Source organism: Montipora capricornis, chromosome 4 (assembly GCF_036669925.1).
Source record: "Montipora capricornis isolate CH-2021 chromosome 4, ASM3666992v2, whole genome shotgun sequence".
Lineage (NCBI taxonomy): Eukaryota > Metazoa > Cnidaria > Anthozoa > Scleractinia > Acroporidae > Montipora > Montipora capricornis.
The window spans coordinates 53,818,790-53,836,037 of NC_090886.1; the positions used below are offsets into that span (position 1 = coordinate 53,818,790).

Below are 17,248 nucleotides of genomic sequence, written 5' to 3' on the forward strand. Positions count from 1 at the left end.
CCACGCCAAGCCTCACCCCCATGGATTCCACTGCAAGGCTTGGCATGGTAAAACAAAGCTTTTTTGGTCTCCCGGGACAATATGGCCGCCGTGTGACAAGGGCGAATTACGTGAGTGCAAATCAAGAATAGAGAGTTTCACGTGACGTCACGGCCGCCATGATGGTGTTCCAAACTAATCCTCCGGGAATTGAGTTCTATTATCATGCAAACGTTTTCTTTTGTTTCGGTGGAAAAACAAGGTTACTGATCACGTGAGTGAAAACACTCCATAACTTTCAAGCAACAACCGGGCGTCTGCCCCGCTCTTCCTGGTGTCAACACTTAAATGTGATATTTCAGTATCTATTCGAATGCGAATGGCAGCAGAAACGGGAAATAGCATTTTTTATAGTGAGTAATTTCTTCTGCTTTCTATACAGAGATATAATTTTGGACAACAAAATGGACTTCACCGATATCATCAAATTTTTCAATGGTAAGTCATTCAACTTTTAAAAAAGCATCTAGCAGTTCGTTGAAGGAAGGATGTAATCAAAGATTCTTTGTAATTCTCTCAAGACGAATTTTTGACCTTGAAAATTACTTTAAGAAATACTGATGGAGGTTGTCCTGGTTTCTTGCAACTTCCAGAAATGGCAGAGCGGCATGATGCAAGAGCAGCCCTAAGCGTAGCAAGGGGACTGGTCGCTAAAGTCCAAGATCTCATCAAGAATCAGTGAAACAGTATTAACAGTCAGCTTACGAAACAAAAAAATAACGATAGTTAAAACTCAGTGCCAATTCGCGTCGCTGGCGCGATTTTAAAAACAAGAAATTTATTTTTTGGGCGGCGAAGCCACGGGAAGAATGTTTACGAGTGGACACCCGCGGCCGTGGAAACTGCTCGTGGCGTCGCCGCTCGCACAGCTCACACGCGGACATCAATCCCGCCAGGTACACATTCAAATGATTGCATACACCCGTTATAAAAGGGTTCCAAGAATTATTTATTCAACCTTGTGGCTTCAATTTGTGTATCCCCCGAGATTTGTCATTAGTGCAGAGCCATGGCGACCAGGTGGTAAAATTTGATTGGCGGGAAGGGTTAGCTTTGTATTAGGAAGTTGCCATTGTTAGAGGGCAACTTAACCTCTTATGTGACACCTTTAAAAATCCATTTAAGATGAAGAATATACTCCCGAGGAAATAGTATTCTGAGATCGTTGTAATCACTCATATTTGTACTCGTCTTCAACTGAAATTGTCTGTAAATAGTAAGAAACGTATATATATATATAGATATTATGTTTTGTCAATTCAGTAGTGTATATTTTTAGTTAGTGGAAGTTAAAGGATATTATGAAACTCGTAAAGTATTTGTTTTCCGTACTAGGCTAACGTAACACACGTTTAAAACGTTTAATTATTGGTCGGTGTACTGAGGGTTCCAATAGGCCGTTTTCGAAATATCAAATATTCAGCCTGATAGTGAGGCAGTGAGGACAAGTACAATAGAAGCACGTTAGAGTGAATGTGAAAAATATTTACGCATATCATCCACTTTCCTTTGTCTTTGTCCTCTAAGCCTCTCTTTCAAGCTGAATTTTAATATATCGAAAAAGGCCTATTGGAATTGCTTTAATTGAGACACGTGGATGAGATAGATCAACGCCTTATTGTCTCGTGGTTTGTGACTTTACTGGTCAGTTTTTCTTCCATGGCAACCTCTTTTTGCCATAAATTGTCACAAACAATGATGAGATTTACCTTTCGTCACACTGACCAAATGAGCGTGACAAACGTCCAAGAAGTTAAAAATTCAAACAGTACGTCGTAAAGTTAATTGGAAAAAATTGGCTCATAAATTTCTTTCTACGGCACTCAGACAGTGGACTTGTGAATCAGGCGTATTTCCACGGATTTTCCATGGCAATCTGTCGGGACGGAACGAAAAAATCCCAGGCGATTTAGGGAGTGGCAACTGAAGCTCACGGGTCATGTAAATCTCTACTGTCCTCGTTTTGCTTGTGGGTGGGGTACCTTCGCCCCATCCCCACGAGAATAGGCCTTTTGCAAAAACATTGGTCACAAACGTGTTTGAGTTATCCAGAATGTAATTGCATTTGAAAAGAATCCCCCCCCCCCCCTCCCCCATTAGCCTCCATTGCAAGCTTGTTTTAGTCCAATACAGAGAATACGGATATGGTCCTCTTTCCTCTGCCGAGGCTCAAGGACGTAAATCCGCTGAGCGAAGTACACGCGGGCGGAAAAAAAGTGAGTGCGCTCTAGTGGGATTTTCCATAATTAAGCGCCAGAGACAGAGCCGAGATTCCTATTCTTACCAAGGGTCAAATAAGCGAGAATAAAAAGTGCAAGGGTTGAAATTTTCAGACTGTCAATCCGCGAGGGAAAAAATTAAAAGTGGTTTGAAAACTTGGGGAAATACAAGGATTTGTATGAAAATCATTGAGGCATGACTGGAGGGCAAAGCGTCTTTTTCCCATTGAAATTCTAATAATTTCTTTCAACTGTAAAAACACCAGTTTAAACGATATGCTTATAAAAATCGGCATGGTAATTTCATGTACTCAGCAGAATCATCATCGTGTTTGTGAAAAAGGTCAAGTGACCAATTGTTGCAAAAGGCCTATTGCCTTTGTAAGAATAATGAATTATTTATTTAAGATGTATCGGTGTCGTGCTGTTTGGACGATTACTTTTTGCTTGAAGGAGTTCAGTAAAACAGCGGAGTCTTTTACTAGTAACAATGGACATATCAACAGACAACGCTTACAATGAATTTCTCTTCAGAAGACTCTTGCGAGTTAGAATGTCTAGGAATTGTGCTCAGCGCTACACTTTTCTCTCTGCCAAAAAAGTTATCTTTTTGGTACTAAGGAAGCATTTTGTGTCGGATTTGAGACTGTACATGTTGGACGAGAGGGGTTGGGTGTCAGGAGGCGGAGGATTGGAATAGTCTGTCCTCTGAGTCCCCACCCTTAATGGGAAACTCTTGAAAGTTCATTCCTAATACTGCACTTTAAAAATGATTGCAAACAAATTCTGATTCCGTTTTTGCTATTAACCACTGGTAATAATTTTTTTCCAAGTTTTTGTGATAGCGAGGGAAAACCTCGCTTTGGGTACGGAGTGCTCTTATAGTTCCCCGGCAGTTTGTTTTAATAAACACTTATTTTTATAGCAGTTTCTTCGAAGTGCGCTTTTTTCTTTTATATTGCAGGTGAAGTTTCTTTGATTTTGCCTTTCCTCTGCTATCTTCCTTCTAAGTATTGTAACACAAGGGGGAAAAAAGGGATAATGTTATTTCTCTTAGAGCGACTTTCGTATGACCAGTCTTCGGAATTTGTTTCACGTACCAATGAAAACAAAGCTTCTCCTTATTCTCGCTAAGGAAACTCCTAATATGGGCAGTAAACAGTGCGATTGTCCAATCAATTTACTGCATCTCACATGACGTCAAAGCGAAATGCCGATCGCTTTCCAAAAAGTTCCATGGAGAGATGACGTTGTTTGCATCCGTGTTCGCTAAGCCAATGAAAAGTCGCGCTCGTTTGTTTTTGTTTGATAAGTCAATTAAATGTTGTTTACGTTCTGTTTTAAAGTTTATTTTTCAAAGTCATATGAAAGTCGCTCTAATGTGACTACGTTTTTGTCGCTTATTCTTATTGCCTTGTCAATGAAATGAAATACAACCGATTTGCTCTTTCTTTTTATGCAGTTAGGTTAGTTATGTCTTTTGTGTTTGATTGTCTTTAGCGCCGTTAAAGGCTAGGTGAACATTGTTGTAGAATCATTTTCTGGGATTGCTGCTGAAGTGGCTAAATTGGGGTCTTTCTGCAGGTATTGAAAAGCATTTTTTTTTGGGTCACTCGGGATTAGTCTTTATTTGGAGTTCTTTTGTTTTACGTAATTTCTACTCCGGTACCTGCAGAAGCTGCCCAAAATTGAGAAATAATGCTATTAGCCACTATACTCTTTGTTGGTCCCTCCAAAATTTGCATAAGCATCGTTTTTATTTTCTCTTGGAACTTATAATGGTCCCGAGAGAAACTGGAAACAATGCTAATGTAAAATTTTGGAGGGACAAACAAAGAGTATTATTGTATTTTTGATATTGGCTAATTCAGCGGAAACAAAATTTGGAGAGCAATTGCAAAATACCCCGCAACAGGTCATCACTATAATTGTTTCTCCTAGGCGGCATTCTTTGAAGAACGAGTCGAATACAATAGAGCTTATTCTTTTTCAATGAAGTGCAAATAAGTTGCAGGGTATTCTGCAATTTAGCCGATCCTTGTGTTGAAACTGGCAAACTGGACACTTGCGCCAGTGACGTTTCCGCAACAATGTCTCCTAGTTTTGACAGGCATGAAGAGTGTTTAACAATTGAGAAAGAGTCCAGTATTGCTGATCTTAGAAAAAAAAATGTACAATTGAATGGGAAATCTGAGAGACCATTAAAACTCATCTTTTACTGGCCTATTCTGAGGCATATTCTGACATTTCGTTTTCATTTCATTATTTCAGCAACTGCGCTACGCTTTATATAATTTTTGCGTTCGATGAAGGAGAACGCATTCTAATCGCGTCGGTCCCGCGGGATGCCCCTCGGGTATCGATCGTGATGCCATACGCCATCTTGCTCCGGCACAAATAATCGATCTCATCATTATATGTGGGTGTTTACTTTAATAGAAAATGTACAAACCGATTCTCCCTAAAATATTCAACTACTTTCTAATGCTTCGTCAATGGCAAAACAGGAATCCAACCCACCTCCCTAATCTTGATTGCTGCTGGTAATTACCAATGTGTAACAGTGCACCCAACCCTTGGTTACGCAAGTGGTAAGTGTCGAGCCCCCTTTCTTGTCTTGAGTACAGAGGCCATTACTCACTCTCATGTAGGAGACTACTTGTGACACAGAGTTAACTGGATAGAGTGTAATGTGAAGTGCTATATTTCTATCCCATATGAACCATGTGAGCGTCAGCCCTACTGATGGAAATGGGCTCACACAAGGACAGAGAAAAACTCTCCGCCGCTACTACCGGAGATCTAACCCGAAGGTCGTGGGTTCAATTCCCACCCTAGTCAGAGTTTTTCTCTGTCCTTGTGTGGGCCCATTTCCATCAGTAGGGCTAACGCTCACATGGTTCATATGGGATTGAAATCTAGCACTTCACATTACACTCTATCCAGTTAACTCTGTTTAAAATATAAGTGCTACACGGCCAACGCTTGTATAAACGTAACCTTTCCTTGTACTTGTGACACAGGCTCTCCAGACAGCCATTTTCAGTGGTGATCAGGGTCAGGGGTTCCCCCCCCCTCCTTTAAAGCTTGGCAAAAAAGGTGTAGCACGGCCAATCTGTCGGCTGATTTTGGATTTAATAACCATAATTTTAAAGGTCTTTATTAAAACACTCTAAACAACAAACGCTTTTAGTTACAATGATATAAATTCAGTCATACAGACAGCTAATTATCTAACTAACAACTATTACAGTGCGATGCGCCTTACCGTCAGGGTGTGCGAATTTGATTGACAGTCACGCCTCCTTTCCAGATTCGCACGGTTGTAAGTTGAACACCATGGCATGGGTTGTTCAGTTGACGTATTTACACGTAGTTGTCAAATGTGAAAGTTTGTTGGGTGTCCACGGGGCGTTGCACTGTAACAACCAGAGAACAAGCAACTATTTTCAGAAGTGCTACACTCTGAGCAACCACTCTGCATTATTTTCAGTACATCACAGTCTGGTTTGTGTAGTTAAGTTCTTAGTTATCGTTAACACTAATTTTATTGTTGCTCTGTTGTAATGCATGTATTGTATTGGATTGGATTGTAATAAAGTAGCTATTTGAAGTTAAAAAAAAAAACTCTATTTACAAAAGTTCTCTTCAAACGCTCAGTTCTGACAAACGGGATGATATACAGAGGAGAGGTTGTCAGTTACTTTTTATGCGAGCTAAGAAAATACGTTTACTCATGATCCAGCTGGTAGTAATTGATGGTAATAATTGGCTGACTTACAGTGTCCCGGTGCATGATGTTGGTCTTCTTCAGACTGATTGAAGTCATCACACTCTTTGGAAAAGCGATTCATAAGGATTTGTAGGTCTTGCACCTTGTGAGCGCCAGGGCAGCATTACCTGCGAATAGCAGGTCACAAATGAGAACCATGTGGACCTCAGTCGATCTTCTTCAGTCTGGACAGGTTGTAGAGTTACTGATACATACATACATAACTTTATTTCGATTCGGATTTTTAGAGTAGCAAAGAAATATGCTAGTATCTCCGAATGTACTCTAAAATAACAATACAAATTACACAGTAACTACGATATTAAATTACAATAACTTGGATAATAATGTTACGATATATATAGATAATGAAACTAAACAAGAGTACGTATGTTGAAAATGCAACCCCCATTATAGTCAATCCAGTCGAGAAAATGTGACCCCATTCAGCGGCACATCCCTATTAGGGACTTTAAGATTCTAGTACGACAACGAGAACGAGTACGAGATTTGACTGCCTGTTTTAAGTGAAAATACTTAAAAAATTTATCACCTGGACGATGAATCTTACCCTTTGTTAGCAGCATAGGTTGCTCAGTTATTCTTATAACTGGTAACCTGGTAACTGAGCCTTTTCCTGGTCGAAAAATGCCAAAACGGCTACCGTGTTGGTGAAGGGGTAGTTTCTAAAGAAACTGTGGTGCTGCGTCGGTGGGGAAGTAGTATACAAAAATTTGGTTTTATCAACGGAGTTGATAATGTAAATTGGCCACCGTACAGAGATTCTAAAAGCTGACGTTTCAAGCGTTAGCCCTTCGTCAGAGCGAATCGAGGGATTATGGGTTACGTGTAGTTTTTATAGTAGAGTAGGAGCTACGCTATTGGTGGTAACATGGCAACGTGAAAAATAGGAATATATTAGTTAAATGAAAAGCGTTCATTAATACCGTGAGGATTAAGGGTGCCGATTTGAAAGATGAATTTTTGTTCCAGATTCTTGCGGCTTTCCGTAGTACCTAGATGTAGGGAAAGGCCTACATCTAGGTACTACCACAAAAAACACATGGCTATCTGCGGCCTTTCCCTACATCTAGGTACTACGGAAAGCCGCAAGAATCTGGAACAAAAATTCATCTTTCAAATCGGCACCCTTAATCCTCACGGTATTAACGAACGCTTTTCATTTAACTAATATATTCCTATTTTTCACGTTGCCATGTTACCACCAATAGCGTAGCTCCTACTCTACTATAAAAACTACACGTAACCCATAATCCCTCGATTCGCTCTGACGAAGGGCTAACGCTCGAAACGTCAGCTTTTAGAATCTCTGTACGGTGGCCAATTTACATTATCAACTCCGTTGATAAAACCAAATTTTTGTATACCGTATTGGTGGCTTGTTTTGAAAAGAGGACATTTTTGCAAAACCTCGTACTAAAATGACGACGTTGTCACGTTTTTCCCTCTCAAATGACGCTGCTTTGCGCGCGCTCACTGTTGTTCTATGAGAAAATCTCGCACTCGTAGTCGTTCTCGTCCTCTGTTACCAGGTCTTAACATGACCGCAGTGGAACGTTGCGACCCGAAGCCGCATTGTGATTCAAGATATGCCCTCTCGAAAAGTTTCCTGAGTTTGCTCATGGCCTCAAGAGCGAATAGCACCCTGAAAACGGAGATCACTTTATAGTTATTGCAGGCACTGCGATCGCCTTGTTGTTTTCGTAGACAGTGACAAAGTCAACTTTACAGTTTCTCATGTCCTCTGGAAGTTCCCCTTCTTCCCAGAAGTGACACAGAAGAGAGTGCAGATGTACGTATAAGGACTGGACCCTTTCCACTCTTGATGACCTCTGCAGGAATTCCGTCCTACCCTGTGGGCAAAGCCCCAATGACCTTGCTAAATTCCTCAAGGCTAAGCACTTCACTCTAGCTTCTCCCTAACAGGCATGCGTTCCTCTGTTTCAAGTATTAGAATTCTCGAATATTAGAACTCACACTTTTGAGGAGCATTAAGATTTTGGACATTTCTCTGAACAGGTATTTCGGAAAAATAGTGAGTTGACATGGTTGAGTAACGAACGAAATGATATGTGAAATGAATCATATAATGAACTGCGGATATGAAATCAAGTGAAGCTATGATCCTCGCATTTATGAACGCAATTGTAGCTATTGCGTGGAGAGCTGAGCCTGAGGTCACGGGTTCAAACCCTGTTGAAGTCCTAAATTTTTCAGGCTACTCTAAAATTGCGCTTATAACTGCGAGGATCGTAGCTTCACTTGATGTGTGAGTAAGATAGAAATAGTATAAAGTTTGAGGATTTATAACTGCTATCATTTTCTCCAGAGTTTTCCGACAATCTCATTTTAAGCAAATGTCCCCTAACATTTTCGGGAAAAAAGGACGACTGTGTAATATCAGGAGCCCATGACGAGGAGCAAACAACAGCTCCAGACTGATTCATTTGTGGAAACCATTTTAGGCAGATTAAGAAAATAACACAAACAGTGGTGATAAACATTGTATTCCAACGCATTTTTATAAAACTTGACGTTTCCTATGCAACATGTACGTTTTATAAAAATGCGTTGGAATACAATGTTTATCACCGCTGTTTGTGTTATTTTCTTAATCAAGCTACGATGGCCTAAGAACAAGAGTTTATACGATACCATTTTAGGCAATTCTATCAAATTTTAAGAAATCCGGTCGCTGGATGGCCCTGTATTGCGTCCGGGTTGAAAAACGTGGCTGTTTTTATAACCATTTGGAAGGAAATTGAAGTAATGAAGCGAACTGTTCATGCATGCGATCCATGACCCAGTACCCCTCGTGCACTTTAGCATGTGTCGGATATGCTCGGAAACTTCCGATGAGATTCCGACAAGTTAACATTGTCCCAGGTCGTCCCAGGTGTAAAAGCAAAGCGCAAGTGGGAACGACGGATTGCAAGATGTGGAGTCTGCTCCGGGTGTCGGTTTTGCTTCTTGTCTCCCTTTTTTCAGGCACTGTAATTTGTAAAGATAGACAAGATGCCAAAAGTGGGTCAATTGTGAGAGCTCGCTTGGAGGTTAGTTGAGGCATTTTACAAATCATTTGAGCTTTAAAGAGCTACTAGTGTAAGAGGTTTCCTCGAAATTTATATTAAACGTGCACAACGAGGTGTTCGTACATGTAAGCTTTGGAAAGAATATAATATCCTTTTTCTGTTTTTTTTTTCAAGTTTTGTGAAAGCTTAAGGTTTTTCAGTTTTCTTGTGTGTTTTTCGGACCGTCGAACTGCAGTTGGCTTAAGCCTGTTTAAGCAAGCCCTACAGTAGCGCCATCGATCCGTACTCATCCAAGCTTGTATGATTCACCTAACGAAGACTTGCTTATGTAGCAGATATGCCGAGATGTTGACAGAAGTTGGGTAAAGTGTTATTTCATCAAAAGTTTCTCCACCTCGGAATGAGCTTGCCGTTTGGCATCTTATCAGAATCTGTTTTTCGTTGATACGGAGCTGGAAAGTAGGGCCGCGATAGCGTGGCGAATCCTCTTGTCCCAACAGGTCCTGTTGCATCCCAAATTAGTGAAGTGAAGTGTGTCTTGGCATGAAAATTTAATCCGCCCCTTTGTGGTTGATGGAAGTAATATGATGCCAGTTGTGAAACTGAAATAGTTTGTTTCAGGAAGTACTAAAGATTATTAATTTTGCTGATCTCTTTAATTATTAACCACAAGGTAATTTCAGTTGATTTCTTTGTGTTCCCTTTTTCCCGTTCTTTGCTGTGCTGTGAAATCAGGTGAAATTTGAATGAAAATCTAAAAGTTGTGAACAGATTCCACGAAAGGGAAGTGAAAATTTAAGAAAGAATTATTTTTGTGTAGAAAAATTGCTTTGCCCAAAGACTCCCATTATCATTGTTTTATTCCTCCAGACATGTGGTGGATGACGCTTGAATTCTCTTCCAGAGGTACGGTCTTTTTCCTTTCACAACTTTTTACATGTGGCTTACGTTTCATGAGTATAAATTATTAAATGTGAAAATTTTCATGCTTTTGAAAGTTGTAGTTTGGTGACAAATAGGCTGATGTGAACAAAATTTAAGGACAGTGCCTACTGTTGTTATTGCGTATATATGTATGGGTTATTGACCAAGCGTGAGGTCAAGATGACTGGATATTGGCCAAGTTCTTTTTTTGCGTGTTTATGGACCGAGACGAAGTCGGGGTCCATAAACACGCAAAAAAAGAACGAGGCCAATATCCAGTCATCTTGACTGAACAATCTTGGTCAATAAAGGATTTATTATATGACTTAAAACACCAAAAAATGATCTTTGATCTTGCGGGACCAAGCGAGAAATCCCGAGCGGGCAGTATCGCTCCATCTTGCCCGCTCGGGTAGCCAATCAGAGCGCGCGATTTGGTTCATCTTGCCCGCTCACGGAGCTAGTCATATAATAAATATATGTTCTGCACATCTAGAGATATTCGGATTTCCAATGGGTGGTGGTTATTAATACAGGGATATTTTTGCACGGTTTAAAACTATGCTGAGAAACTAGAACTTAGCAAGTGCTCTTGGTATCCAAAAAGAAAATTAGGGGTAGCCATGCATTTTCCAGAGATAATTAAGCTTCAATTTGGAAAAGAATGCCATACAATGATCTACATTTTAAAGCTTTTTACAAATATGGTTGATTAATTATCTTTGAGAAATGCGTGGTTACCCCAAATTTTCTTTTTGGATTTCAATAACACTTGTTAAGATCTGCTTTTCCCGCACATTCAGTAAGCCACGCAAAAATACCTTTGAATTAGTAGGCACTGTCCTCAAACAATGAGGTCAGCAAAGATTCCCTTTTAGCTGTGTCCCAAAAAAGATGGATTCATTTTGCTCCATTGGTTTAATTTCAAAGTTGATAAAACAACCTAATGTTATGAGACAGAGCCAATTATCACTTGCAACTACTTATTGAGCTTGATATATAGGAGTTAATGGTCATGGGTGGTATTTTTTATTTTATTTTTATTTTATTAAGCTTCGCCAAAATGTAATAAAATGTAAATTAAATAACTGGCGGGGACACCAAAACTGCAGAAACCATTTACTGTGGGCCCTGAACTAAAAGAAACTAGTGCTTAAAAGACTCTAATAATCTGCATTACCTAAAGCATGTAATTAATAGCAACAGGAGGTGTGGCTGGAAAGACTGTGCACACAATTGCATTTTTGAGGCAAACAGTTTTCCAGGATCAAGGGTCCTCAGGGTCATAAGACATCACAAGAGTGCTGGAGTAGTAATTGTGGAGAAGTGCCATGAGTTCATTTCAGACTAATTTGTTTGTTCATTAAGTGTGTGGGCAGAGCCTTCCAAATTCTAGAGGCCAGGCTAAAAAACGAGTGCTGGCACGTTATGGTCGTACAATCCGGGGGACGGAAAGCTGGCACATTCTTATCCCTAGTGGATCTAATTACACGTACCGGACCTATAGGAGTTGGAGGACTTCGCTCGGTACATTAACTAGGCCATTAACACATTTCAAGAAGAAAACTAAGTCTTGGTATCCATGTCTCAGAAAACACATGTTTGTTCCAAGGGAGGTCAAGAGCCACCCAAATTTACTTGTAAGCACAAAGTTGTGATATGGGTGTGTGTGGATCTTAGCATTTTGTAACTTGAAATAAATTAAGCAGTGCGATCACTACCCAATCATAAGCCAAACATAGCTTTTCTTGAAAACTGGTTGAATTTGTGCACAAGAAAGAACGTGAATCATCTTAAAAATCATCACTGTTCAAGGATTCTTGTTGTAATAACAGCAGTGTGAGAAGTTACAACTGTCCATTTTACTTTTCTGTTGTGTTCACAGGTGAAGGCTTTCATTGGAGAGTTATTGCCTCATTAGTATCCTTTATTGTGTAAAAGATAATCAAGGCCTTCAATAATGTTACACATGTACAGTGCACTCCTCTTGGGGAGGGTGAATGGCCACTGAAGAGTGCTCACCTTCCTCTTTCCTAGGAGCGCTATGTAAGTCATATTGCTGATGTTTTGTCCTTAATGAAACAAAGCCATGATGTGAAGATCAAGTATATCCCTGGCAAGGATCCAACAATGATATTTTTGGATGCTGAGAATAAAGTTGTTCTGGTGTGTCTTCATTTTGAACTAATCAATTTTTTATATATTTTTTATATTGTATGCATTTCATTTCACTAAAAGTTAGACTGCACAGAATGTGGACCATAATCTTGTTGTTCAGATAGTGGGAGCATTTTCGTCTGCTAAGAGGATAGACTACTTTTCAGTGTTCATGTCCAGCCAGTAGGATGATGAAAAACCTTTACTCTCTTTTCAAAGAGCAGGGATTGAAGTTCCTGGTGTCTTATGTCACACTTGGTTGGGATGGAAATGCTTAGAGAAATGTTACCTTGGACAACAAGCTTTTCTGTAATCAGAGGGTTATTTATGATAGAACGCTTTATGGTGTTTGATTTGACCCCATGAGTGTCCTTCATATGTGAGATGAAATCTCTTTGTGTTACATGTTTTACAAGGAGGAGGATGTTTCGGAGAAGAGTATGGAGGAGATCTGTCAGATTCTGGAAAAACATGGCATGGCAAAATCCAAGGAGGCAAGAAGTGAAGTGCCTGAGGAACCGTGGGAAGATGAACCAGAGGAGCCTGATGAACCATGGGAAGAGGAGGAAGATAGAGATCTTGAGGATGAGGAAGGAACTGAATGGCCTGAAACAGAAGAATTTGAAGAAGAGGAAGAGGGTGGTGATACTACCGAACACACAGAACTCTAAAATATAGGAACATTTCAGCAGTGTTTAGAAGAAGACTGCCTTGATATTTTCACAGAGAAATATTAGTGAGTAAAACAGAGTTTTTTAAGGCTTTCTGGTCAACCATGAACTTAAAAGGTTTCAAGATATAATGATGCAGTTGTGAATAAATCATTGTAACGGTTGCTGATGGTATCATCTTGAGACCTGATGAGAATGGTGATAAGAGCTGTCAAAAATGCTGTTTATGGAAAATATAATAAAAGTGCAAATATGTCAAAATGTTTTGCCTTTTTACTCTTGACCAACCATGCACTAAGGCATATTGTTTAATTGAGGTAAACCATCAAGAAATAATGTTGAAAGGTGTGAGCACACTAAAATAATTTTATTTGGTCGTATTTACAAAAAACCCTAGTCAATGTCTTGTGTATGCATCTTGGTGGTGAGTTTGGTTGGCCTTTTAGTTGGATCTGCATCTGCTCATTCAGGAAGGAACTGTCATGCTTCGCAAATTTCTGTGGCCTTTGGGAAGGGAACACTATTAACTCGTTTATCCTGAAATTATCAGTTTTCATCTTGAAATTCATTATGATCTTGAAGGCATTCATCAAGGAACTCTGTTACAGTTTTTGCAAATTCCAATGGTTTTTCTGCATGAGGCCAGTGTCCACTGTCTGGGATAAATTTTAGGTCAGCTCTTGGAAAAAGTTTCTGTATACCAGCAAATTCTTCAGCCCTAGAGAAAGGGAAAATTCTTGATGAGATAATGCAAAATACCCCGGTATTGGAGATAAGCATGCTAATGTGTGTGCTGCTAAATTAAATGCAACTAAATTCAAGCTTTTAATCTAGTTGTGATTTTCTTGGGGGGAAATAATCAGTTACTGAAGCAACTTAAGCAGATGCAAGAAGCTATAAAATATCACATCCACTGAGCACCTTAACATGGTGTGTTAAGTATATGGAATCACATGGGCCCAATGACAATTACAATAATTATTAACCCATTGACCCCTGAGAGTGATACTCAATAGATTTTACTCTGTCTAATGCCAGACTATTTTACTCTTTAATGGAGGGCTCCCTAGGGAATTTGAGGTGTGAATGAGGGATTAATTTCACGTGCATTTTCAAAATTTTTGCAAAATTCGTGATGAGGGCAATTTGGAAAACTTTTGAAAATGCAAGTGAAAATATCCTTACATTTGTATTTCCCAAAGGGCACACTGTGATTACCTGTGTAACACATAAAAAGCAAAATTATTGAGGGGAGCCCATTCAAAGCCGTGACCAATGACAATCAACTTAAATAACCCATCACTTCAACAAGCACTTTAATCTTAAAATTACAGTAAACACTCTCATTTGGTTAAAGTTCAATTCAAGAAATCATAATTTGCTGTCAAAAGAAATAAGCTAGCACTTAAAATTTTATATGTGGACAAAAGGCAGATTAATCAGAATCTGCAAGAAGATTCGCTTGCTCTGGATAAGCAGCTGTTAATCAATCAAGTAATCATGCCGGTGTGATTATGAAAAAATGCCCTCTATCTCAGCTAATCAGCATTCAGTAATTTTGCCCCATATGTGTTAAGCAAAACGAGTTTTTGCTTGGAAGATTGGATTCACTGGGTCCTCTTGATGTTTTCTGTCCCTTTAATTCTTTCTCCGATTCCACCCAAACAGTGTTACAAGTGGCTAAATGACTACAGTAGGCATATGCAAATATCTAGATTACTGCCTGTCATGGCAGCATTATATTTTCTGAGGTCAAAGGACTATGATTGGTGGCTGAACTGCACATACACCCATCCTCCAATCAGCTTGATGCAGTTGTTAGTGGCTGGCTAAGGTTCTTGTTATTCTACTTACTGAATATAGTCTGATCTGCTACCACCAATAAAAAGCGTTCTTCCATTGTACTTCTGATGTGGAAATTGTGTTGGAAAACCTGACACTTCAGAGATGTTATTTTCTATGGCTTCTAAATTTATTCTCCATTTGAATCCAGTTTCACCTTTCACAAGGTTTGTTAAGAAAAATGACCTCAAAAATGCATTCTGTGAACAAAACGTCACAATCAAATCAATAGCTATTACATGATTATTCATAAACTTTGAATCTCGGATGTTATGTTTCTAGCCTTCTCAATGGTCACTCAACCTCAGTCTCATATACCATGAACTGCTACAGCGAATAGGTTTAGAAACCACGTTGGAAAACCGTCGTGTCCAGAACATGTTGATATAACCATAAATGCTTGTTTTCAAGGCACCGCCCCCACATGCATTAAGGAACTCGTTAAAATGAGAAATAACAAGTACGATTTAAGGGGCAATAATATGCCATCACTGCCAAAAGTAAATACTACAAAGCATGGCTTAAACTCTTTTAAATATTTTGCCGTAAAACAATGGAATACTGGTAGTATTCCAAATGAATAATTATTGCGTTTAAACGCTGGAGGCTTACAATTTAATAAACAAGTGACGAACATTAAATTTTAGTTACCTAAATTTTGTAAATTTATTTTAGATACCAGATATTTTATTCATATTCTTACATTTTTATGTATATATTTCTTTTTTCTTTAATATTATTTTGTGGAAAACCTGTAAAATAGCTTCAGCTAAGTGTTTCTACCCATGTTAAATAAAGATTATGTATGTATGTATACCATCTGACCTTGTGTGCAATCTGATTGTCCCTGTTGTCTCATAAACTAATAATAATAATATTATTGAACAACTTTCAGTTGTTTTGTTAAATTGAAAGAGTTTCAGCTTGTTGGACATGAGAGTGCTTACAGTCAACTTGATGCAAATGCGTGTGATGTGGCCTATTTCACCATATTCTCGATGTGTGCTTAATGAGGAATATTTTAAATTCGATTACTTCAACTTGAGGCAAAGAAGGGGAAAGAACTGCATTGAATGTCCACATATGCCCAACAAATTCCCTTTTCCTCCAATTTTAATGAAAAGTCTTTAAATAATTTTTAAATCAGGAAAACTTACTGGAACAACATCCATCAACAACCGTTCAGCATCTTGCTTGTTTTTGACAAGATTTAAGTTCATGTTTCGTTTTGCTGTTAAGTACCGTGGAATATCATCATCTAATGTTTGTTTTGTTGGCGACATATCAACAACTATGAGACTGTGTACATATTCTGGATGAGATAAGGCCAACGTCATAGCTGTTTTTCCACCCATACTGTGCCCCATCACAACAGCCTTTGGAAGCTCAAGTTCTTGAAATAGATTACACACATCCAAAGCCTGAACATGGTAATTCATTTCCGTACTGTGCTCACTTTCCCCATGATTTCTTGCATCTATGGTTAGAATCTGCAATGAATTAAGAAGACTTAGGTATTGGTGATAAATCAGATGAAATTTGCATAAAGAAATGAACTAAACAGTACCTTTCTTCCAGTGTCCTTATGGAAGCGTTTTGCTAGCGTTCTCCAATTTGTTTTAGATCCAAATAGTCCATGAAGAATCACCAAAGGAGGCAAGTCTTCTCCATCAGAACTTGCATCAGTATGGTCATAAGCTATTCTAACTGGTGAACTTGAAAAAAACAAAGGATGTCATCAACTTTTTCCCAGATGCAACTGTCTTTTTATTTTGTGTGATATGCCAGAACTGGGGTGTCTTGAAAACAAAGATCCCCAAGACTTGAAAATGAAGAAAAGTAACCCAAAACCCTCAATTTAGCTAACCCTAGGTCTAAAAACCAACTTTAGACCTAGTTAAGCCTAGGGTTAGCCAAATTGAGGGTTTTGGGATACTTCGTTTTTGAGTCTTACGGTCTTAGGGGTGTTTGTTTTCAAGACACCCCCAGAACTGTGCTGATTTTCGTGTAACTAGCTGAGGTGACAGAGTGGTCTAGTAAAATTTAAAAATACATGCACCTTGTTGCTTTGAGAGGAACTGATAAATGAGCCAAGATATAATTGCAATATTATTCGTGTTAGTTTTTGTAGATACTTTTCTGGGACCTTCCTTTAAATTTGACTGGAGATTTTTTTAGACTAAGTTTGCAATGCCTTTATGATAAAATTCACCAAAAATTTTTAATCACCTATTTCAAATTATCACTGCCATTTTAGACAGCGAGTCTGCTGTCTCTTATTGTAGAATCTATGAGTAGCGGGAGGACACTCCATCCGTCCAACGTGAAAGGTGTATAAAAGTGACGTCAAATCATTGTCCTACCTTGCATTTAAAGAGCTACAATGTAAAACGTTGTGAACTACTGCTATACATCGACATCCAAAGAAAACTCTTCGCTTATCAACGAAAGAAAGCAATTTATTTAGTCTGAAATGGCCCATTACACACAAACTGCCAGGCGTTTAACGCAAATCTTCAGAACCAGGCCTTCTATGTTAACTGAGAAAAGCCTAGGCTAAGCCATTGCCCC

The 17,248-nt window shown here is 39.0% G+C and overlaps 3 protein-coding genes across 5 annotated transcripts in view; 2 read left to right on the forward strand and 1 right to left on the reverse strand.

The window, feature by feature from the left end:
- Nucleotides 1-4,502, forward strand: part of LOC138047453 (small G protein signaling modulator 1-like) — a 30,432-nt gene extending 25,930 nt beyond the window's left edge. For all 3 annotated transcript variants that reach the window (XM_068894304.1, XM_068894306.1, XM_068894305.1), the window contains 2 exons: nucleotides 422-477; nucleotides 633-4,502. In XM_068894304.1, coding sequence (XP_068750405.1) covers nucleotides 422-477; nucleotides 633-721 — 145 coding nt within the window. In that variant the 3' untranslated portion in view covers nucleotides 722-4,502. The remainder of the gene's footprint in view (nucleotides 1-421; nucleotides 478-632) is intronic.
- Nucleotides 4,503-8,945: 4,443 nt separating this feature from the next.
- On the forward strand, nucleotides 8,946-13,096 carry LOC138047466 (myb-like protein X). The gene is made up of 5 exons (XM_068894332.1): nucleotides 8,946-9,104; nucleotides 9,954-9,989; nucleotides 11,893-11,927; nucleotides 12,095-12,173; nucleotides 12,581-13,096. The coding sequence occupies exons 4-5, from the start codon at nucleotides 12,138-12,140 to the stop codon at nucleotides 12,833-12,835; spliced, it is 291 nt and encodes a 96-aa protein (XP_068750433.1). The 5' UTR covers nucleotides 8,946-9,104; nucleotides 9,954-9,989; nucleotides 11,893-11,927; nucleotides 12,095-12,137; the 3' UTR covers nucleotides 12,836-13,096.
- An 85-nt stretch (nucleotides 13,097-13,181) lies between these two features.
- On the reverse strand, nucleotides 13,182-17,189 carry LOC138047464 (sn-1-specific diacylglycerol lipase ABHD11-like). Its single transcript, XM_068894330.1, has 5 exons — nucleotides 17,041-17,189; nucleotides 16,245-16,392; nucleotides 15,835-16,167; nucleotides 14,690-14,877; nucleotides 13,182-13,553 (listed from the first exon to the last, which is right to left on the reverse strand). The coding sequence occupies exons 1-5, from the start codon at nucleotides 17,157-17,159 to the stop codon at nucleotides 13,382-13,384; spliced, it is 960 nt and encodes a 319-aa protein (XP_068750431.1). The 5' UTR covers nucleotides 17,160-17,189; the 3' UTR covers nucleotides 13,182-13,381.
- Between the last annotated feature and the right edge of the window lie 59 nt (nucleotides 17,190-17,248).